The sequence below is a fragment of the Trematomus bernacchii genome, unplaced genomic scaffold (genome assembly GCF_902827165.1).
Source record: "Trematomus bernacchii unplaced genomic scaffold, fTreBer1.1, whole genome shotgun sequence".
NCBI classification, from domain to species: domain Eukaryota; kingdom Metazoa; phylum Chordata; class Actinopteri; order Perciformes; family Nototheniidae; genus Trematomus; species Trematomus bernacchii.
In genome coordinates this window covers 1477095-1501412 of record NW_022987735.1, presented here as the reverse complement: position 1 = coordinate 1501412, position 24318 = coordinate 1477095, and the positions used below count along the sequence as shown (strand labels likewise).

Sequence of the window (24318 nt, the reverse complement as noted above, 5' to 3'; positions counted from 1 at the left end):
TGTCTCATGTTTTCCTGCATCTGTTAGGACAGAAAACCTAACATTGTTACCGTACATTAAAGGTCCCATCTCATGCTTTTCCGGTTATTACCCGTCCCCTTGTGTGTCATGAAGGTTTTTATGCATGTAAACGGTCTGCAAAGTCACAAACCCTCAAAGTACACCCTGTAGCGAGTAAAACTCTAACACAGAAAAGACCTGTCTATGCTGCCCCAGAACGCCTCGTTGGAGATTTCTCTTTTTCTTCCTGGTACTAAGTGACGTAACGACGACCCAAATGGACCCATTGGTCCAAATGGACCAATCCGTGGAGCTCCTCACACACACACACTCTTTTAGCAGCGAAAATGTGACGCGCTAGGGGGGTTTGGGGGTGCGGGGGGGGGGGGGGGGGGGGGGAATGCGGGTGCTAGTGGAGCCTCGCAGATGGGGCTGCTGCAGCCCCCTCAGCATCCCCCCCCTTCCCGCGTCCATTCGCGATGTCTCGCTGTAAGCAGGAAACCACACCAGTAAGCCAGCTCACACTGTCAGCTCCTCGAAGCAGCGAGCCAGTGGGCGAGCTGACCAATCAGAGCACACTGGGCTCACAGGGAGGGGGGGGCAGGAGGCCAACAAGGCGTTTAGGACAGAGAGTGAAATTCAGTGAATACACATACTTTACAGAGATGCTGTATGAGAAAACCAATGTGAGTTTGGAAACTTGCACAATATAAATCTATTCTAGTAGACCTCAACAATGGAATTATGATCAGTAGAAATGGCCATGACATGGGACCTTTAAAGTTTTGTAGAGTTTGGGGATATGTTATTCCAGGCCTACATTAAAGGAGTTAAAGGCTGACTTTTCTGACTGATAACATATCTGACATCTGTGTGGAAGGTTCTCTGCTCTGAAATGCCTCGCATGCAACCAAATGCACCATGCAACCAAATGCACCATAAAACGTCACACATGTGCAACAACAAAAAAATCACTTTTGCAAGACAGGCCTTTGGGAAAATATATTTTACAGTGCAATGCAAAGGTTCATATTTTGTAATAATGCGGAGGTCAGATGAGAATTCCTCATATGTTGAGGGTAAAGGGTTTCACAGAAGAGCAGTACCTCAAACACTTCAGGATGTCGAAGGCTACATGCCAAAACTTCCAAAGCACGGTCACAGCAGTGAACTACTTTCACCTGACTAGAGGTCTAATTAATTATTGAAAAATAATTTCAGAGGGGCCTTCAAATATTAAAGTAAGAGGTAAAAAGAAGACTGATACCACTTTATAGGTGTGTTAAGTATAAGGCTGGAGCCAGGAGACAATGAGCTAAAAGACTTTAGACAGACATACCGTTTACCTGGATCTGTCTAATTTGAAAAGTAAAAACAATCAATAATCGACACAGGAAATGTCGTTAAAGAACTTAATTGAAACCGGTGTTTTTCTGAAAAACCCTAATGTGGCAATACATCAGCGTGAGTTACATTTAGCCAATAATATTACCAATGCCAATGAATTTGTAAGGTTTAAGAAAGCAGTGATTGTCGAGTACGTTTCCTACCTCATACTCAAACTCCTCCGTCCTCTCTCCATCAGCTGGAACAGGGGAGAGGTAGTCCGTCCCTTCATAGTAATCCTTGTCCATTGTATGAAGAGAATGACAGCTGTCGGGGGAGACAGGCAGAGGAAGAAAGAGAGGAAGAGACAGACAGAGTGGGAGGCAGAGAGAGATGTTGAGCTTCTTTCTAATGTGTTCAATTCCTTTAAGTGACAAGATTTCCTCGCCTTTGTCTTTCAGGAATCTGAAGTATAAAGGATTTGTCAAGGGCTTTCATTGCCGCTGGAGTGCGTGTGTGATAAAAATACAGCCCCTTGTTAATAGCAGCATATCCACATCATTTGCTTCCTATTATTGACGGACCAACCCCCCCACACTGTACAGTGTAATTCTATTATTCCTCCCTCAGTCACTGAACAAAACAGCATTGTGAGGGCTTGAATACGATGAGCAGCGTCAGTGCCACACAAGATACATGGTGGACAAAAACTAAAAAAAAATAAGATTTTGAGTGATGTGTTCAGGGGCTGTCTTGACTCTAAGAATACCCAGAACTGTAAAACTGTCTCAAAACAATCTTCCAGTGCCAAAACCAGACTGAAAAAATGACAGAATGCTTTATACTTAAGTGCCTCAATATTACACACATAACAACATTTGGCAGTAGGTGCAAAGAATACAATTACAAATTTACAATCTAGCCTCAAACATGAGAGTGACAAACATTTGTTACATCTATAAAATCTGCTTTATATTGGATTGTGCACCTGATCTCAGATGAAAAAGAAGAAAATGTGAGTTTTATGGGACACATTGATTACATTTGGGCTTGGCCCGGGGGCTGCAAGTAGCCCGCAAGCACACGTTGCACTGTGTTGTCTAGTTTTTTTATTAGCCCATTTGCTTTAATCACCTTGTAAACCTTCCATGAGTCAAAATGGATACGCCAAGCAGATACAATTATGGCAAGAAGGCTCCGTGGGGGATTGTAAGGTTATTATTGTGTGAGATATGTACATGTGGTGATGATTTTGATCAGTTCTTGTAAAGTACTTTATACCTAGCACGTAACACTGACAATAACACACACACTTTACTTTTTTATGATGTTTTTAGGCAAGCAATGACTCTCTAATCATGTCTCCACTGACAAATGGCAACATATTTTGGAGTTTATGATTCTGAATTTATGATCTACTATAACAAAAACATGTTTCACCGAGACCATCCTGACTTCCCAGATCTGTGCTGTGAGGCTCCTACGTTGCCAATCTCACTCCCAAGAGGCAGAAGCCAGATATTTCTTCATGCTAAACTTTTCTCTTGCTCACAGTTTACTCCTCCTTTGAGATGAACAGAGTATAAACTAAAATGCCACGAGAAGAAATAATGAACCCCATTCTGTGTTGTTTTCCAGCAAAACCTCTTGTTGATACTTTAAACTCCAAAGATGTTTTTTTGTGCATATTTTTATGCCTTCCTCCCACATTACCAATAAAAGAAAACATGTTTTTGAGGTATTGTACTTCCCAGCATCCAGTTGAGATGTGATTAGACTTCTAACTGTCAGACTTCTAGTATGTCCTTTCATTTCTTCTCAAATTAAAAGACACTTAAGCCCAACAAACACATTGAATCCTACTGCTGAGTTATTTCTTTGTGTATCGTTCAACAGTCAAACTGAATAAAGTCAACTGAAGCTGTCATACAAGACTACATGGACTTCCTTTTATTTATTCTCAACTTTTTCATACTTGCTGCTTGTTGATAGATTTTAATTCATGTTTTATTCTTTACAAAACCTGGAAATGCCAAGCATACTTCATATAAACATTCTGTATTAATGGTTGATTAGGATCACTTAGCCCTGTCCTGTTTTAAATGTAGTGTGTCCCATTTATGAGAAGAAGACGTGAAGGACATTGAGACTATCATTCATCATACAAATCTATATTTGTCATACTCTGCAGCTGGTTAGACAATTCATTTATATTTTACAGGCGCCTTGCATACTTGTATTGCTAATCCTCCAAACACTGATATTTCTGCTTCATAGCTCAATAACATTTCTCACTACCCCCCCACCCTCATTAATTACCATCAGACCCAGCCAAAGTCAGAGCAAGGACACAAAAACAAACTCTTGTGGCAATGAACCAAAATCCTCCGTAATGATACCAAATGAAATACAAACAAGAGGATACAAAAGGATATCAAATTAAATGAAAATATATTTAATGATATGAAATCACTGACCTTCAAACTTTAAATTCAGTTTGTAATCCTTGTTTACGTACTTCATGCACTTTGCAAAGATAGAAAGTTAAATGAAAACTAAAAACATTTCCTATTGAGCGCACCTGTCAGAGAGCAGGAAGGGACAGACGTCAGGCACAGGAGGGGTCGAAGGCCGGAGCTTTGCCAACGCCATGATGTGTTCGAAAGTGATGTCGGTCTGAGTGCATACATCCACCACATGGATTTCCTGAGGGAGGCCATGGGGGCGGCCGCTGGGGGTCCGCCTGATGACCTGCACCACGACGGGGTCCCTGGCAGCGCGGAAAGCCTCCACCGTCTCCTCATGGCTCGATTTGGACAACTCCTTCCCGTTCACCTGAGGAGGACAGGGACAAATTATACATGGGTTATATTGTGTCTGCGATATACAACAGCTCTGTACACTTTATTTCTTTATTTGTTGACTGTTGCTATAGAAACAAGTCTTTGAGATGGACTTTAGCTAATTGGTGGAGCTACATCTCAGTATGCAGAGCCAGAGAGGCAGTGTTTTCTGTGACATTAAACCAGCCAAAAAGAACGGAAACTCAGAATGTTGCGTGACATCGGTTCTTTCTCTCTTCATCTTATTATGATCTTTATACCAAGTAATAGAAGCAGATCTGAGAAAGGTGAAACTAATTGAATGAAGCGTTGGATAAACACCTCCATCTTGTATGTCCATGTCTGTATAAACCTTTTCTTCTCATTCAGTGTGCATACAAAAACACTGAGCTACTACACTGCTGTCTGCTTTCAAATCCCAACAATAGCACAACCATAGTCTCTGAATATGCAACATACTGTATAAATGCAATATTGTACCTATGGGCAATTTGGCCATATTGCTTTTACAGCTTTAAAAGTTGTGGTCAGGGTGAATGCATTCACATAGAAATGTATATTTCTTTCATGGATGTGTTCCCGACAGATGATCAAAGAGAAATCTTGATGAACATAACATTTGAAAACACACACAAAAGCCCAGTTTGATGCAACGTTATCTGGGTGTTGGATCAAAGCCCCAACGGCCTCTGTTCATTCCAGCAGTCCATCTTCAACCTCATCTCCACAAAATGAACTGGATTTTCTGGCAGATTGAAAACGATTTGCACTACAGCTGGCACATATAAAGAAAATCATTGCTTCATTTAACAGCAGTCATTTCTCTGGAAGAGAAACCATGGATGTAGAATACCTTAGAGAATGTGCTTTGGTATAAACGCTGAAACCAGAGATTATAATTTAGATAACCGCAGAGAAAAGGGAAAAAAGATAGACACAGCATAATTACACTTGCTTTTGTATTTAAATATGGTTTTGGAGTGGAGCCTTTTGCTCGCACAGCAAACTGAAATCACTTTAAATGATAACTAGCAAAGTAAAAGAAAGAGTCAGCTCTGGGAAAATACAACAAGGCTGGGGAACCAAAAAAGCAGCAGTGTTTCAAAACTGACATCACAAGCTCTCTTTAAAGAGCAACACAGTGGTAGAAGTAAAAACAAATAGCTTCTTTCAGACTCTCACAAAACGACAAAATTCATGTGCAGACGACAATTTATGTATGTCGTGCCTCTAAAAGAACATTAAGATGCAGGAGCCACCAGGGAACTCCTGCTGAGAGAACTTATATTTTTCAACCCAAGATATGCCTGACTTGAGTCGTTCATGTTCAATGACACATTTTACTACAGTTGAAAAAGTACAGTACATCTTTGAGAAATGACTTTTTAGCAGCGATATAGCATCAATATAAAATGATAGCATAAAGCCAGGCTCAAGTCTTTTTAATAGTGCTTATACAAGACAGATCTGTTGTTCCCAACTATTAAGGCTTGTAAATTATGCTGCAATAAATATATATAGTTTCTAACAAATTATTGAATCATTTGCTGATTGTCATTTTGTTTAATTGATACATTCGTTAACTCCTGGAAAGTAAAAAATGCACAATTTTGAGGAACTATATCTGAAACCTAGGTTGAAAATGTGGTAAACTGATTAATAATATTGATGGACAACCCCTTTTAATGACTTATTTCAAACACAATGGTCTTCCAAATATCATCATTACCTGCTAACTGAAAACATAAACACATGATAATATAATAATGGTGCGTTACTCTGATCCCTAGTGCATTCACATATTTACACGTCATGTGGATGTGAGTTTGTGTGTTCCTTTACTTCTCAAAGTGTCCCTTGAGCATGAGTGATGCCCTACAAAACAACCGACAACTTGTTATTTCTCAGCCCTAACAGAAGTCATATACTGTGTAAATCCCTCAGCTCTTGTTGTGTTTAGGCCAGCTCTCCTGCCTCCTGACGTGACCTTTGTTTGTAGCATGTTGCATTAATCACCTGAGTGGGAGACAAAGTGGGTCAACAACACTCCTGTGGAACTGCAGGGCAATTTGGAGGAAAGAGTGCAGTCGCGCAGCCTCCCTCATCCCTCCTTCTCTCACTCCAAACCTGCTTTCATTCTGTTTTTCAGCCATTCAGCAGGTTTTAAACACTGCAGCACGTACTTTACAGTTAAGTACTGTATTAAAGAAACATGCAGCACTATAATAATTAGCTTATTTAGTTCCTTTTATTGTCTCTCTCTCTTTTTCTCCTGCTTGTGTCTTGCTCTGCAGGCTAGTCCTGGAACAGGGAGCGTGATGGAAACAAAGGACTTGGAGTAGACAAATGAGGCAGCCTATGGCGTATGACAGTCCCGGAGAAAAATGATCACATTTCCCAGCTCTCCCTCTGGTATAGCCTGTCCAGCCCAAGCTCCTCCGACAAGCCTCTGTACTTGCTAGCCATACTCCAAACCCATAATAAAACAAGATGAAACATGTCAGTAAAAATAAGGGAGTGGTTTTCATTCTCTTCACAAATGTTCATAAGAGCCAGATGGAACAATTAATCCCCAATCAACAGAAGAATATTAAGTAGCCTTAACTCCTGCATTAGGGACTTTGTCATCATGGCTGTGTCCCTGGCTGATGTCTGTCCAGCTCCACACTGCCTCAGTGCTGTTAGTTGTTTGGATCTACACTCCGATCTGACAGATGGAGAGAGTTTCTATGAGCTTGGCTGCAGCTTTCTAGGAACTCTCAGATATTCTCACATTAAGAATCTGCCTTCAGTACAGTCCTTGAGATGTCTTGCGACAGCTCAGCAAAGTGCATCCTCAGCTTGCTTGCCCAAAAATGCAAAGGGTGAATATACACCAGAGTTTTAATGGAAAATATGTTTCCCAACTGGCCTTAATCTTGTCGAATTTAAAGACCATTTCTTCCCGCATTCACCGCCTTACGCTCAGTACAAGCTGTAATCTCTTGAAGTTTCATCATCACATATATTTGGGTTTACTCGCATAAACTATCTACTTCAAGTGTGCATGCAAAGAATGCAAATACATATTCATTCACAAACACATGCTGGTAAACAAAATCTGTTTGCAACAAATTATTTAGCAGCTGTAGTGTTTATCAAGTGCAGTGCAGCTCTGAAAGTGGTTCATGGCCAAAACTACTCCATATGCACAAAGTCAACATGAATCATCTTATCATCTGGAATGAAACAAAGCTGATTATACAGGAGAGATTATTTTCTGTTCAAATGAGCCAGGAGAGGATCAGGTAAAGTTGGAAGTTGGAAAGAACTGGGCGTTAGGATGGAGTTGTTGGACCAAGACACATCTGCTGGCTGTGTGCACACAAATATGCTGCAGCAGTAGCCAAAAGAGAAATGTGTTTTCATTCAAAGCCCAAGAGAGAAGCACCAGGCTTCACACAGAAAATCCAGTGAACCAGAAGGGGAGTGTATGGAAGGAATGAAACACCTTTAAGTTTATTTTATATTTGCAATGGCACAGTCTCATATTGACAAAGACTTTTCAAAAATATGGTGTACCAGACTCAGAGACAGTTTCATTCCACAGACAATAAGACTGTTAAACACCTGAACTACTGTAAGAACATTCATAACATTCACCTGTTTGCAACTTAACAATTATGTATCACTATATAGTGATGTATATATATATATATATATATATATATATATATATATATATATATATATATATATATATATATATATATATATATATATATATATATATATATATACACACTCTTATGGCACTACTTCTATTCTATTTTATTGCACTATTATATCTATTGTGTTGCACTGTTGGAGGAGCCTGGGACCTAAGATTGTCATCGACATAACTACACTCCTACAGTATGTACTATGTAAAAGGCCTTGAACTTGTTGCACATTTAGTTTCTACAACACATCACTTTGAGCTACTTTGCGCAACAGAACGAGTTGAAAACTTCAACAAAAGTCACTGTTCTTACAACTACGAGCCTCAAGTCCCCTACAGCGAAAGCACAATCCTGAATGTCCTCTCATCTGTGTCCCATCTTATCATGCGTCCTCCAGGTATGAGCACAAGAAAGAAAGAACAAACAAACAAACAAACAAACACGTAGCAGCTTAGCTCCACTCCTCAGGCGTCTCCTCCGTCAGTGCTTTTGTCTCCTCGACTGCTGCCACCCATCAATATCTCCAAAGACCGAGGGCAGAATGTAGTGACAGTGGTAGTAAAGTGGGGCCAGTTTATCTGTTAAGATGTCAACCTGAGCCACATCTGATGCTGCTTCTGCTGAGGCACAATTTCTTCGGCAGGAGGCACAGACACTGCCGGCAGCTTGCAGGGGATTACTGATAGAAGTGATTGATGTACTTCTTCTGCCAGGAGAAAAGCCAGCCCCAGGCAGTAGACTCTAATAGTCCATTAGCTTTTTTATGCTTTCAAATTAACTACATGCATTGCTTTATGGCTTGCATGTAGCACTTTGAATCTTAATGAAATGTTTTGTTTTTAATTTTAAAGAGTTTATGCGGTGCACAAGAAAAGAGTGTATGTCTCCACTTTTTCCTGGATGAACTGGAAATGTGCTGAACTGAATGAAGGTCATTCTTTCTACTTCAGCTAAACAGACAAGTAAACAAGGCTTTCAGCGGCAGAAGAAAGAGCATCAAAGTCTATTTAACCACTGTGTGTAACCTTGGCTGTAGTGCTTAACATCTGTACATGCAGTGAGCCAGCATTACACAAAGTCTACATCTCCTGTTTGCCGTCACCTGCTGGTTTGAGTGGCAGCCTGTGGGGTGTTAAGTGTATGCAGGCAGATGGAGAAAGTGTAACATGTAGGTCATGAAGCCTCGGGAGTGTAGCGCTTACTGCTGTAGTTTACACGCCTGTTCCATCTCCTCATCTTTTGGGGAAAAGCAGCCTGTCAGTGTTAAGGTCCGGTCAGCTGTGTGGAGCCCTCAGATGAAAGAGTTGAAGGAGTGTGAGTGTGTCAGAAGAGGTACATTAGAGGAGTGCAAAGGGAGCATAGCCACTAGACCTGTGCTCTGGAGATATACAGATGGACACCTGCTACTCCTCCACCATCAAAACTGAGCACTGATGGATTTATAAAACAGCTCACAAAATATGGACATGACAAGACATTGTTTGCTTCTTTCATAGCTTGGCAAGATATTTTTCCCCAGTACCCATTACAACGTTATTCTCTCAATGATATGATCAATGTTTCTCAACATAGGAAAAGCAAAAGTCTCCTGAATTAATGAGATAACGCTACTTTTTACACTTCCGTTCTTGTGTGCAACAAACGAGATGTATCGTGTTAATTGGAGAACTATGTTGCCTGTGAACAGATCCAGGCTGTCTCACCTGTTTCTCGTCTTTACAACATTTCCCTGAAATGTCAAACTTTTTCTTTTTAACACAGCACAGTATCCACAGATGCAGTATTTTTACATTTCTGGATATTTCATACCAGTATTCACAACATTGAAAGTCTTATATCTTTTTAGAGCATGGAATGCCTCTTTTAATGACACATTTGAGAGTTGATAGTAAATAAGGGGAGAAAGGAATCACTATGCAATAAAGGTCTCTGGCCGGACTTTACATGGGGATGTTGCAGTTCATCCTTGCCCTGAAACCCTAAGGCCAACAACGTTTTTTTTTTTTTTTTAAATGTGTAGCCGACTTGTTTGCGTACATAAACCTGCAGCATTGGCTTTTTCATCTTTTGCACCAATGAAAATGAAAAAAAGGTTTCTTATGTACAATTGTCCTTGAAGAATAAGAACTGGACTGAATTGTAGACTTCCACCCTTAATTGCAAAAAAGTTATTCTCACCGTCTTTTTATGATTTGTCCATATACAGTAAGACAATTCTATAACAAAGCAGAGGACAAGAGATCTCTGCTGACCGACTGCTGCACCTGAACATCAACCGCTACACTGCAGCTCAACAGCAATGTGTTGCAAATCCATCATTCAATTTGTGAAACTCAATTTGTATTTACAAAAACATAAAACAGTGAAAACAGGACATTTCAGTAGCAAGGTGGAATTACTCCCTGATGTAATTCCAAATGCTAGAAAGCTGAGTTTTAAAGTGAGCATGACTGCCACAGAATCCTCTCTGTGAGGAAAAGGCTCATGTTCCTCTTTACACCCAAATGTCTCATTTCAATAAAAAGTGTCAGAATAAAATATGGGCCTAGGACCGTTACAGTACAGCCCTTATGATAGCATAAATCTCTCTCAGACAGTCAGTGATACTGTCTGAGCGACGCAAGCAACGCTCCAATGACAAGAGAGAGAGAGAGACCAAGAGGGAGAGAGCAAGCCACTTGGGAAATCTGACAATAACCTCAACATACCTACATGAACAAATGTAAAGGCCTCTTTTAACCCCTACATCCACATAAAACACACTCCACAAGGCCCCTGGGTTATTTTTCACATTAAAGGCTCTACACGCTGCTGCTGGGGTTTTATGCCCGCAGAACATTTGATAAATTCTGCCAATTTTCTTTTTTGAGCACCAATCTTTAGTGAAGTACTCCCTTTATTGCGCAAATCGTTCGTATTGTGTATGAGCTCATTCAGTCTGCTTTAAAATTCATGGACCACCTTTTAACATACTGTACGTTTATTATCCAATCTCATGCCGTGATCGCTCAGTAAAAGGACAACTATTATAAAAAGGACAAAGGAGAAGATATCTTAGAATGAACTCTCCCCACGCTCAATGTCAAAACAGTTGAGCAGCAGTGTGTGGTATTGTACATCATATTGGTGGAAATACCTTTTTCTCTATTCTCATTTTTGTTGGAAAATATATTAAATTGTGGTATGAAACAATGATCTTTTACTTCAGGCCCAGTCCAGGACATCTCTGCAGCACAACAGTAATGAAATCCGAATGGTATATTGACACATATATGGCGTATAATTGGCATTTATAACGCCTGTTATTGCACATTACAGTCCATATTGCAATTTAGATTCAATTTAGATGAATTGTTAAGCCCTAGGGGTTGAGACTTTTTAGTTTTTTTTACCTTTATTGAAGCTGTTGCAATGTAATGATCTAAAGTAATGACTTATGGAACATTTCGTTTTTTTTCCATCAGTGAAATAATATCAGGCAAAATCACCCAGCATGACCAATATACAAACACATGACACACACACACAGGAACACTCACACTTTATACAAATTGGACAGGCAGAAACGCACAAACTCAAAAGCGTAAAGCCGTGCTGCACTGGAAATATTGTTGGGTAAACATTTCATCATATTTACTTTTGTACTTGGCCCTTTCTGTATAAAAAAACACTGTAAAATAAAAGCCAGAACATTCTCTCGTTCTGCTAAGGATCCCTTTCCCAAGAAATTCAATCAATATGGTTTTCTATCTTCATCACCAACGGATTATGTTGAAGTTGAGACAATTGTACTCGCCTATTTTGGATGGATTATGAAATTCTGCAGTCGATTCCTAATATGATTTGGGACTGGTGAGGAAAACGGAGTGCTGAGTTAATCAGCAGTGTCAAGGTTAATGGTACATGTGGGGTATATTTGTTAAAGAGATTTAGAGACGCGCAGTTAATCTCTGTGCTTAACTTTTAAGATCTTGCTATCTTGGAGTGAGTTTTAATGTAAAATGGGGGTAGAAAATCAAATTACAGTAAAAGCAGCACTTGGGTGGATAAATAACTAATGGATGAACAGCCTCCTCCTTGGTGATAACTGGTAATTGGTTTGGGGGTCGGGAAAGAAGTGGGAGATGGGGGGGTATATAGTCGGATGATGCTATGTGCTGTGCAGATCAGCAAAATAGCCTGGCCGGCGTGAAAAGATGTTGTAAGGAGTAATGGTGCCATCCATATGCTGACTGAAGAAAATCAAGCGGCTACTGTCATGGAACACCTCTAAATGTGCTGAGGGTGAGGCAGAAATGAGCTCAGACAGATAAAGGTGCCTAGTAAGAGTCTTTTTAACACTAAAAAGACATAAAACAATCGACACAGTAAAACAAAGTGCCACCACTGCTCTTTCCTTACTTATTCCTGAACTGTCTACTTGTTTTCAGCCCATTTCCATTGTCGTCCTGTGTACAATCCTTATATAATAAGAAAGAAAGAAAGAGGGTCAACCTTTATTTTCCTTTACCTTACTTACACAGCGATGATAATATCACACTCACCAAAGTGATTGGGGATGGAGCAACATCAAAGTTTATGGGCAGGAAACTTGACCACATGTACAGTAGCAGACAGGTTGTATACAAGCCGTTTTGGGAAAAAGGCTTTTTTGCTTTTTAATGAGATGATGAGAAGACGGCACTAATATCTGACATGTACATGTGAAGCTCCAGCCAATCTCTGCTGGTTGTATCATGTGATAAGTGAGCTAAAGGGAAGCTAGAAGCCTGATTTTCACTTCAGAGCCAGGCGAGCTAAGCTAACTAGCTGAAGGGGAAAGCTTCACATACTGTATTCCATAAACACATAAGAGTGTAATATATCTTAAGGTAAAAACATTAGGTGGTGGCCTCTTTTAAAATCCCTATTTACACAGTAAAACTGAGTATGAATACAACAATGGCAAGTTAGCCCCTGTTTACCCCATTCCCAAATCACAGCAATCAACCGTGGGACTATAATGTTCTTATTACAGTGACAAATAATCTCCTTGGTGGAGATAATAATGGCAAAAACTAGAAAAATAAGATCCAAGTTGTAATGAAGATGTGTCCCTTTATTATCTGCTATTTCTCATGAAGTTTTAGAGAGCAGTTGACACATGTAACAGATGGCACTAGCAATGCCAGGGCCGGTCTTATTCAGTGTGGCCTGGGGAGACTTTGAAAGCGGTAAATTGTTTCCTTCACGTTTAATATGCTCATCCTAGCAGCAGAGGCAATTAACACTGGATAAGCACTATTTACATAATGCCAGAATCAATCGTGATCACAACAAAGGCTCCTCGTCTGACTTCCCCTCTCTCTCGCTTTCCTCTCTTACGGTCTCTTTGTCTATGAGGCTGTCACACGGTCGCTGGCTTTGCGAATAGGAGTTGAGGTCAGACGGCGGCACGTGGAGCTTTGACAGTGCAAAAATTATTAACTGGGATGGTTTAAAAGGTCATTCAGGACCCCTGCTGCTGGCCACTGATCTGCCTGTTAGTAATTAAAGGGCCCATGTCATGCTTTTCCGGTTATTACCCGTCCCCTTGTGTGTTATGAAGGTTTTTATGCATGTAAACGGTCTGCAGAGTCACAAACCCTCAAAGTACACCCTGTAGCGAGTAAAACTCTAACACAGAAAAGACCTGTCTATGCTGCCCCAGAACGCCTCGTTGGAGATTTCTCTTTTTCCATTTGTTTGCTTCCTGGGTTCTGTGACGTGTGAATACCCAAATCAACAACAAATGACCGGATTGGCCCAAATGGACCAATCCGCGGAGCACCTCACACACCAGGATCCCTTGGCTAACTAACAGGGAGTCCCCATTGACTTGCATAGAGCTCCCTGAACGCTGGTAATAGACGAGTTGGGATCGCGGAGAAATGCTCTCCGCAGACCCATTCTCACAGCGTTATCAACCTTTTTCTTACTCAATATCAACTTATCACTTATCGTTTTTACTTCGGCTGTGAGTGTTTGTGTGTGCTCAGGATGAGTTTCGCTGTGTTTCGCTGTATCGCCGACCCGGAAACCTGTCCGGTCCTCGCAGCAGCGGCGAGCAGCAGCAAGCCTCGCAACGTCCCGACCAATCAGAGCACACTGGGCTCACAGGGAGGGGGGGGGGGCAGGAGCTCCAACAAGCCGTTTAGGACAGAGAGTGAATACCGGTGAATACACATACTATACAGAGATGCTGTATGAGAAACCAATGTGATTTTGGAACATTGCTCAGTATAAATCTATTCTAGTAGACCTCAACAATGGAATTATGATCAGTAGAAATGGCCATGACATGGGACCTTTAACAGGAAGCCAGTTCAGGTGGGGTGTCAAGGAAAAAAGGCAGGTGCAAAAAGGAAAGAGGAAAGAGGAAAGACGTATGGTAGAGAAGAGAACAAACCTAAACTACAGGATGTTTCCAATTCCAGCTTCCTGCCGAAAAACTAATTTCACTCCACAAAACAATTCATTTTTGTTTATAATGTGTGCGATTCCAGCTACATTGTGCCTTAGGCTGCTGGTTTTAACGCTTTTCCCTGAGGCAAATGGAGTAATTATTGTCCCATCAAAGAAATGTAAACCACCACAAAAGACTTGACAAGAGAGCGGGCCGGTAAAATCAAGAGTGCCTCACAGACCAACAGCCAGCAGGTTTGGTCAATGCTGCCAATGTCAAAGAGTACATGATAGGCTGAGGCTGCGAGCGCTGAAGTCTCATTCAAGCTTTTCCTCGTACCAAACTCATCCTCAAATCTGAATTCAAACACTGGAAATGTTTCTGAGAAAGTAAAGCGGTGGATAGAAGTGTCAGGTGTATGGAGTTGCAGCCTTGTAAGCCTCCTTGGTGCCCAATGAGTAAATACAAGGTTATTGACTTCCAAGCACTTAGCAAAGCTCAACACCACAGGGATCAAGCTAACATACTGCAAAATACTCTCAACTCATTGCTTTTACAAAGGGCAGTCTCTGAAGTCCCAGGGAGTAATTATACGTTCATCAAACAATTTACGCTCCAGTAGCAAAAAATCTTTAAATGTAGAAAACAACTACTTTGACTTCTCAGTGTGATAAAGACCGCACATAGACACGAAGGCATACAAATAAAGGCCTCCAGAAGGGATCCTATTTAAGTTGAAGGACACACAGCAGTAAATAAGATCAAAACTTCCAATGAAAAGCAGAGTTGTCCAATTAGAACGGCATTTACAATGAGACAGTGATGAAGTTGCTGATGATAATCTTATCCTTGTAAAGAGCAGCGGCACAAAGCATGATTAAAGAAAGGACATTATCTGAAGAGAGTGATCACAAGTGTAATCAATCTACTTCATGGCTACCTGCTGTGTTGTTCATGGCACAAGGAAAGTACCCGCGAGAGGTTAGAAGGAGTCGATGTCTGTGGTTCTCTCTCGACCCACTTGAGCCTCACTCCTTGTCAGGTCCCCGAGTCAATAAACAAAGGGAAGTGAGAGGAAATTGGATGCAATTCGGTGCTTCCCACTGTGTCCTGATTACACATTTGGAACAGTGGAGGCAGAAATGATGCTCAGAAGAGCTCATGTGTACTTGATCAACAATATAGTACCTGATTATTTCAGACTGGAGATACAGGGAAGCACATGAAACCCTTAGTACTCACATCGGCCTTCTATGATCGCAGCACTAACAAGGACAAACATAGGCCCGTTTTGGGTCACAAGTGATTGAACGTAAAATTACATTCAAATCAGCCTCCCAGTGGTAAACACAAGGAAAGTAGGACACAGCACTTCTTTTTCGAGCCTTCACTAAGATACATCAGTTCAGTTGTTAGCGGTCCTGATGGTTTTTGGACGTTCAAAACAATGAATATGTATCAAATGTGCAATGACTTTTCAACATATTATGTGTAATATATCATTATTAAAATATGAATGCGAGTACAGTTTTTGACATATTAGGCACATGTAGCTTTAGGTGATAGATACTATTGGTTAATAGATTACTGGAGAGTATAAATACTTTTTTTTCATCTCATATTCAGCAAAGTTGTAAGTCAGGTATGTTATTGTTTAGGTTCAGAACAACATGACCACTTCATCATCGTGGCAAGGTTGACCATTTAGAGAGTCTGAAATGATGCTGGCTTGATATTGGCTTAAGGTCAACATATTTGATACCTGTATTTGAAAAGAAAATGTAAAATTGTGTTGGACTTGCTCTGTTAAGTTCTCTAGAACCAAGGATTACGTTTTGATTCCAATTAGCAAACTGTTTTTTAAAGCACTGTAAGAATGCTTCCAGAAGGCAAGCAAAGACAGAAATGACCGAACAGAGCTGTCAGTAGGTATTATGATTAAGTAAGAGGCATTAGAAGCACTACAGGCCAGCGGCTGTACTTTAGATTTCAATGACACAACCAGATGCTTTGAATAAAACGAAGAACAACATGAGTCCCTTAATGGATGTCAAACATTAAAGATCAAGTAACCTCTAATATAAAATACAACAAGCTATGTGAGCCAGTCTATTCTCAAAGTAATGAAACACCTGTCAAAACATGTTTATATGACCCGGAGCTTCGCACAGTAAATGAGCTGTAACATTACTTTGCTCTTGATGGAGAATACATTAATGAAAAAATAGTCCACCTGGCAATTTTAATGTATGCAAAAAAACAAGCAAACAAACCAATCTTGATTAAGAACACCTGGCGCTGTTGTTGTTTGAAGATTGCATCAAGGAATGAGTGGAATGATTTACAGGCAATACACAGCAAAGTTCCTGATTAATGATTCTGCCATTGCTTGAAGTTTCTCCAAAAGAAAAAAAATGAAATGTGTTGATGAACATATTGAGCTTGTCGAGAGCTGCAGTTATTAGCCGGCACTTCAGAAATATTTCGACATTAAGAGGAGTGCGCAGACGGCAGAACTGCATCCATTGATTGTGCAAACGGATGGGAGATTGGGGGCGGTGGGTAATGTGGTAATGGTATGCATGTGTGGTGGCGGTGGCAGCAATAGGGGTGTAAGGGGGGTCTTCACACTGTCATGGGAACCATAAGTAGGCCACGTATGCGACGTCTGGGCTGCGTGCTTGGTGTTCCCGGTTTCATAAGGGTTTGGCTTCTCTGCCTAATGGGTGTAATAAAGGATTGTTCATGCCAGCGTCCGCTCATTTATTCTGATTCCTGAGAGCGAGAGGGGACCGCTACAGCAATCAGCCACTACTCACCGGTTAATTCCAAAGCAGATTTATAGTCCGGCGGTGTAATGGATGCTACGTGTGCACGCGCATGTGATTGTTTCTGCGTGTATGTGCGCTTTCTAACACATCCGACCTGTGCACAACGTCAGTATTGTTTTACAGGGTTTCATCCCCACCACTGGGAGGCCAAGATTACATTTTAATCGGCTATTAAGTGCAATCACAGCTATGATTTTGATCCCAATGAAGCTTATACCCAGAACCCACACCTGGACTATACAGGCTGCAACAGGGCCATCATCTGTCCTGGCTAAGAGACAAGAACAGGTCACTTGTGGCTGTAGTGGAGAGGAGACCCTCCTGCCAGACAGGAATGACAGCTGCTCTGCCTCCCCAGCACAGGGTGTGTGGTATGAGGGGAAATGAGAAAGATGTGAAAGCTGGAAGAGAGAAGAAGAAGGACAGCATGATGTCCAACTGGAAGTCTCATAAACAAAGCCCACTTTTCCACTGCAGGAACTTAACTAAAGTTGTGATATAGTAATATTTACGGGCTTTTATTTCCATTGTTCTATTGGTTCTATATGCTTTGGCGAGAGAATTCTGGATCATAAATCAGGCAAAATGTGGAAGTTTAAACTCTTTAAATTCCAGGTACATTTAGGCAGTGCTACTGTAGCAACGCTGTTCATCATATGTGGTCAGGCAAATGTGCAGATAAAGACTGCATTTGAGCAAACAAGATTCATTTTGAAACAAGAAACAAGTGGAATACATATAGATAATGACAACCAAGTGGGAAGAAAAGATATCTGCAATCAGATTTAAAAAATGAAAATGTGTATTAGAGGATATTTCATTGTTTGGAAGGACTGGGGTTGAGCCACATGGCAAAACAATGCAGGGAAAAACAATTAAGCGAGATTGTAGATAACTCTGGGACCAAAAGCATGCACAGCAGAGCAAACAAATCAACAAAGCCATTGGAGCTGCTATCAGCTACTGACAGGTTCGCTTTGCAAAGTTCCTTAACATGCAGGTCACAGGTGCTGCATTAACTGATAAAAGTGGACTATTTCTTTCCCCCCCTCTAGCTGTATTGTCTATTTTCCTTATTTGTTTTCCACTAGCAGATGCCTAATTGTGGCACGGCCCTGCCAAACGCAGAGCACAAGGACACTGAAGCGATAGTCATTAGACTGTAATGCAGCATCCTCTGACACTATAACACTTGTGTCTCCTCGCTGCAGACTCCTAAACTAGACACAACGAACTGAGGAGCGCTGAGATGTGAGGGACCACGGCACGGTGCAGCGCTCCACTTTAGCTGAAGTGGAAGTTTTTCTTTTGTTCTCGTCTGCCGGACGGTGTGTGGATTTGGCGAGCGATTAGGTTCATTTATACCACCGCAGCCACTTGGCAAGGATCACCACTCCATGTGGAGCCAATGTAACACTAGAATGAGACCAAATGGCTCTCTCAATGTGAAGGCGGAGAGGGGGAGGATGGGTGCATTGGTGGAGGGCATCTGCTCAACATTTACCTAGTGTTTTATAATTAGATGAGCGCAACTGCTTGGGAGCAACGCGTCTGTTCCACTGTGATTTTCTGATAACAATTCTATGACTTGGAAACAGGCGGAGGAGGCCTGTCGATGGAAACAATTAGTGAAGCTATTAAAGTATGAACCATATTGCAAGTGAAAAGAAATCTGTGTTCAAAACATAGAGACTGGTGCTGGGGTGGAAGTTACTCATGACATATGATAATTGGTCCCAAGCAGCAGTAGGGCAACCTGTTAAATCCTGCTCACATCTGGTCCCTTTTGGTTTTCTATTTCTCTCTGTTTCGCACATTTAATTGCGTGCCAAAGACAGACATTTAGCACAGGACGATAACAGCTCAGTGGGTGAAGAAATAGAATCCATGTGACGACAGCAGGATTCACAGCAAAGAGCCTCCCACTGGTTCATGGTGATACTTAAGTCACACAAAATGTATTTTATTCTACTGTCCTTTCTGGCAGCGGACAGTTTGTCTTGTGTTGCAGAAAAAGCAGAGGTTTAACTCTGACATTAATTAATGATGGCTCTATTCAATTTAGGTGTGCCAGTAAATCATTCTAGAGAGTCAGCATGCACACTGTCGTGGCTCTACAACTGGAGCACCTGAATGGAGTGCGGCCATTATTCATATTATCCATTACACAAGTCTTCAATACAGTATATCAGAATGTATGTTGTAAATAAGGTCAGTTGCACTGACTAACACATATTGTCTTTGAGAATATAAACGCATGATGTCTACAAAGATGCAACTACATCAAAAATGGTCCCCTCTAGTTTAGGTACAGATGAAACCCCCAAAAATACTTGGTTTACGCCAGGGAAATGTTGGTAGGAGATGGGATAAGAACCCCAGTTGCAAGTAAATCACCTCAACAGCCTCAATACCCTTACCTTACTGTACATCACATTCATTTCCAATTTGACACTAAATGTTAACATTTGAAGTTGTTAAAGAGAACAGTTTAATATTTTTAATTAACCCAATAAAATCACAACTTTCAGTTTCAGATTTATGGTTGTGAATGGATTTAACAACACATATATATATATATAATGTCTTAAATAGGGGAGTGTTGATATGCTGATTTGTTTCTTGTTTAACTTTGGATAAACCAGGTTTGCTCTTGGCCACTGTTTCCAGTCTGTATGCTAAGCAAAGGCTCACAAAATAATAAGGCTACTAGGCTTTTTCTTAATAGTTAATATACAGACCTTGATAGTGACATTTTATCTCACTACAGCTGATTTGATAACTATGGAAATGTAATTCTCAAAAATGTATCTGTAAAAAAGAGATGTCTTTATTACTGCTAACTAATACAAAACAGTAGACCTAAACGTATGATTTGCTTATGGTAATTGTTTTTGTTTAAATAGAAAAAACGTTTGTAATTGACTTTCAAATTAACCCACCTGTTCACCAGGCAGATGCAGCATTCATTAATAAATATGCTGCTTTAGCAATTCTGCCAACACAAGATAGAGCCAGGATTTGTCACTTCACAGATGACAGAGCTCCTTTCCTCTCACACACCGTCTAAATTAAAAGTCACAACAGGCATTAGACATGCAGAGGACCACTTATATAATAGTGCAGACTGAAATGTTTACACAGAATGTTACCTTCTTTCACTAAAGGAAATGGCTAAACTTGAATTCGAGTCCTTGTGGTTTATATTTATAGCGACTTGCAATCGAAGCATAGATTTGAGCTTTATCCTAGATGCCATTGTGATTTATGTAAAACAATGAAATAGCCTTCTTCTGATACAAACATATTTTTGCTTTTTGATCGTTGTCAGTAAATCACAACTACAAGCGACATCTGTATTTAATAATATTTGATATGCGTGACGAAGAACTGGTCTACTGTTGCAGCATCCAGCCTTCAGTGGTCATAAGAAGAGCTATATATCTCAGATTCACCTGGGGCCCTCGCTGAGGTGTGGGCTGCAGTGTAGACAGGGAGGAAAGCGGAACTCCCTCAGTTGTGTGACTGCCAAATTCATTCTGTACAAAAAAAACAAGCAAGAGTGATAGATTTTCCCCAAGCAACTGGGATATTTCTAGACTGTGTGTTTCCTGAAATACAACTCTCTCCCCAGAGCAGGGAAATTTAGTGGAGAGCTGAAATAGCATGATGTGATGTTTTGGCGTGCAAAGACACACACAAACACACTAGCATAAACCCCCCTGCAGACCATAGATACACTCAAACACACAGAAGCACAATGTCAAGTGGGAGCTATCTGTTTGCTACTCGTCCTTTTTCGTGTTTTTTTACAGCATTCTGTCAGGTCCCTGATGGATAGCAGCCCTCAGGTAGAGGAAGTAGCCCATCCTCATCCCACCCCCTTCTCTCTTCCTCTCAAAACATATTCTGCTATTGATTAATTCACAAACAGTCTAAATGCACTCAGTGTCTAAACGCAGACGTTCTGTATTGATTATCTCTGCGCTATTCCCTCAAGCTGCCTCAGTTCCAAAGGCACGCCTCCGAGGAAAACACCACTTCCAAATCTAATCCACTTTGTTTAACTGCTGTTACTAAAAAAAATAGCTGCAATACCAAGTCAATATCAGAAATGTTTATGCTACACACTGTGTTGCATGAATCACAGACCTTGTTTAGGGTTCAATAAAGCATAATTTGCTGCTGAGTATGTTCGGTTAAAGCAAGATCTGGGACTTCACTGTGGTCTTTTGGCCCTGATCTGTCACTGTCTGTTGTTTTTTTAGGAAGCTCTCAGCGTGTCTGCGTGATGACAGCAGCTACTCCTACTTCACATTTGACACGCCATGGAGAGAAACTGACATGGAAGGGTGACACTCAGAGTTGGTGATGTGCCAATGACACTAATGGAGTCCTCCTCAGCACTCCCCTGACATTATCCAGACTCTGCCTCGTCTTTCTTGATCTGTCCCTCTGGCTCGCACAATACTCTCCCCGATCCTCTGGAGTCTGCAGATCCACTGAGACAGAGCTGCATTTTTAACAATGTTTCCACAGTCTGTGACTTTTAAAGGATACTCAGACACCTTCCCTTAAGAAAGAATGGTAATTGATAACCGCAATTTTGTTCACTATGGAATCATATTGATCCAAGTGTACAGCCAGATTAAGGATGATTTAAACTAAAATATTTCTCGTCCAGTAAAGAAATACAAGGCCCTAAGCCAGGCTTGTGATTGGAGCTCCAAGGTGGTATGGCCTGAACTAGTGGACCCTAGTCAGTTTTGACCCAAAAAAAAACAACAGTGTGGGTTAGCCAAAGCGAATGAAAAAATGTCTACTGGTAAGATGAGACCAAGTGTTTATAAACTATTCTAGTAGGTGAACGAATACTCAGCAGGAACTTACTACCACATTTTGATTCATATACCACCATTTTATGACTTTATGGTAAAATAACTATGCCTTGTGAGTCCAAAGCAACAATTTGTCAAGCTATTAAATTACAATTCAATGCAACTTCATGCTGCTACAGAAGAAGAAGGAGCTGAATAAGGCAGGTGGCCCCCTCCTCAGTGTGCCAGTCTGCCTGCGAGTGTTGAGGCTGTGAGGAAGGAGGTCTGACTGTGAGAGGATCTGGGTTGTGTAGGAGGTGCTGGGTGGACTCGGTGCTGCGGGGGAGAGAACACGCTCTCCTTTCCAACATCACAAAGATTGCATCTTCTTTCTACTGTGAACTTCTGCTAGCTGCTGTTTCACAACAATGTGTTGTGTTGTAAAAATAGTTTCTTTCTCTCACATGTTCATATTGATACATATTAAACAAAGTGTGCCTCAATTTTTAAAATGGCACTTACATTGTTCTTTGTTCTGCAACAACCATGATTTATCACATGGAGAAAAGCATTAAACAAACTCTATATGAAACAATTCTTGCAAAATCAATTAACCCACAGACCTGCTTACTTGAAATTCTAATGCGATTGGACTTTCAAATAGATTTTGCAATCCACTGAAATTACATTTACACTGAGGTGGCAACTGAAACTCACCCTACATTGATGCAGCATTGATTTCATTTGAGAAAGGCTTGAGTTTAAAGAAGCCATTGTGATGCTTTCATTGCAAATGCAGCTCATTAAAAAGCGAGGCCTTTGGAACTGTGTCAGTGTGTCAGTGTGACAGCCGCACGAACAATAAAGCCACGGCTCCGCTCCACACTGTAGGCGCTCAGACGCAATCTAAAAACGGAAACCTTTAAGATTTATTTAAAGGAAACACAGCTATGGGCTTGCTGCCTGGCTTTTGTGTTCAGGCTAATAATACCTGATATGGCTCCTGGATTGATATAGATAGATAGACTGTTAGATAGCTAATGTCACTGCGCAGCGGCTGTATTCATGGAGCTTCTTATCACTTTCCTCCCCGGGGCCCGGCCATAGAGCTGGGGGGCACGGAGGTGTGAGTGTGTGTAACCCTTCCCATCAAACGGCTGTCAGGCCGCGCTTATCATGGGAGCTGCAGGGGGTGCCCGCTGACCTGTGGAGTGACACCCAGCATGGCAGCCTCACCCGGGGGGGCTTTATGTTACCCCGACACCCTCCCCTCCCTGAAGCGCCAGCACACACACACAGCCTGATCTCCTGACCTACTGCAGCATCCGTCACACACACAGAGACACACACCTGTCAAACACAACCGCACCTTCTGAGCCGCCGCACAGGTTGAAGGTAAAAGCATAAAAGTAAGAGCAATGGAAAAAAAAAACAGAAGGGTAAAGTAAAAGACAGACAAACAGTGAAAAGGGGGCCACCACTGTAGGCTTCCACCACAAGGACTCAAAGCTTTGTCGCCTCTTTTTATCGACTATAGATCACACAGGCAGCCCGTGCCCTGACACCATCCTATTTCTCCAAATGTCAGCGGCGATGTTGGAGCTGATATCTTCTGGCTTGGGGGGAAACCGGACGCTGAATACATTGTAGAGTACAGATAAGAAAAAGCCTATGTATTCTGTCAGTTCCTCTTTCCTTTTACCAGCAACGAAAAGAGGACTTTGTTTTTCCGCTATCCAGCAACAGCATTGAAAACACAACTGCATCTCTCTGATACGGGTGTGAATGGAGAAAATATAATGTGTTTTATAACGCCTACTAAAGCTCAGCAGTTATTCAACTATATCCTATAACAAGACTCAGTGGTTTTATATCCTGATAATATTTTTGTAAAATATCATTAAATGATGCAATTAAAGTTATCAAATTAGTTATCAAGGGTTTTCTTTTACACACATTTCTCTGATGTAGGATTCAACAGAGTAACACTGCTCATTGTACTGAACATTTATGAAATTGCTGCATATAATAAGATGCCTTTGTTTGCCGTATTGGGAAGAAACATCCTTGTCAATACCATGATTTTAATTTCAACCATTTGCTATTACAGCTCTAGTATTTAACATCATATTTTGGCAGTAAGTAAGAGTCAATTAGTGGAAGTTATAACATTATACGAATCATTATTATTCCCCTAAAGCATTAATGTTCCTGATAAATAAGCAACATATCCAAGTTGTGATTTAATAAGAGCTAACACTCAGAAAATAACTTCTTTATCAGCACTGTATGTTGTGGTTGGATCAGATTTGATTGACAGCAGCTTCTCCATGGGGAATGCTGAACGCTCATATCTAATATAAAACTGTCAGAGGC

The 24318-nt window shown here is 41.0% G+C and overlaps 1 protein-coding gene across 1 annotated transcript in view; it reads right to left on the bottom strand.

Moving 5' to 3' along the window:
- Positions 1–24318, bottom strand: part of LOC117494958 (PDZ domain-containing RING finger protein 4-like) — a 111404-nt gene that overhangs the window by 16431 nt on the left and 70655 nt on the right. The window contains exons 3-4 of the mRNA XM_034145987.1: positions 3908–4161; positions 1551–1653 (exon numbers count right to left, since the gene is read on the bottom strand). Coding sequence (XP_034001878.1) covers positions 1551–1653; positions 3908–4161 — 357 coding nt within the window. The remainder of the gene's footprint in view (positions 1–1550; positions 1654–3907; positions 4162–24318) is intronic.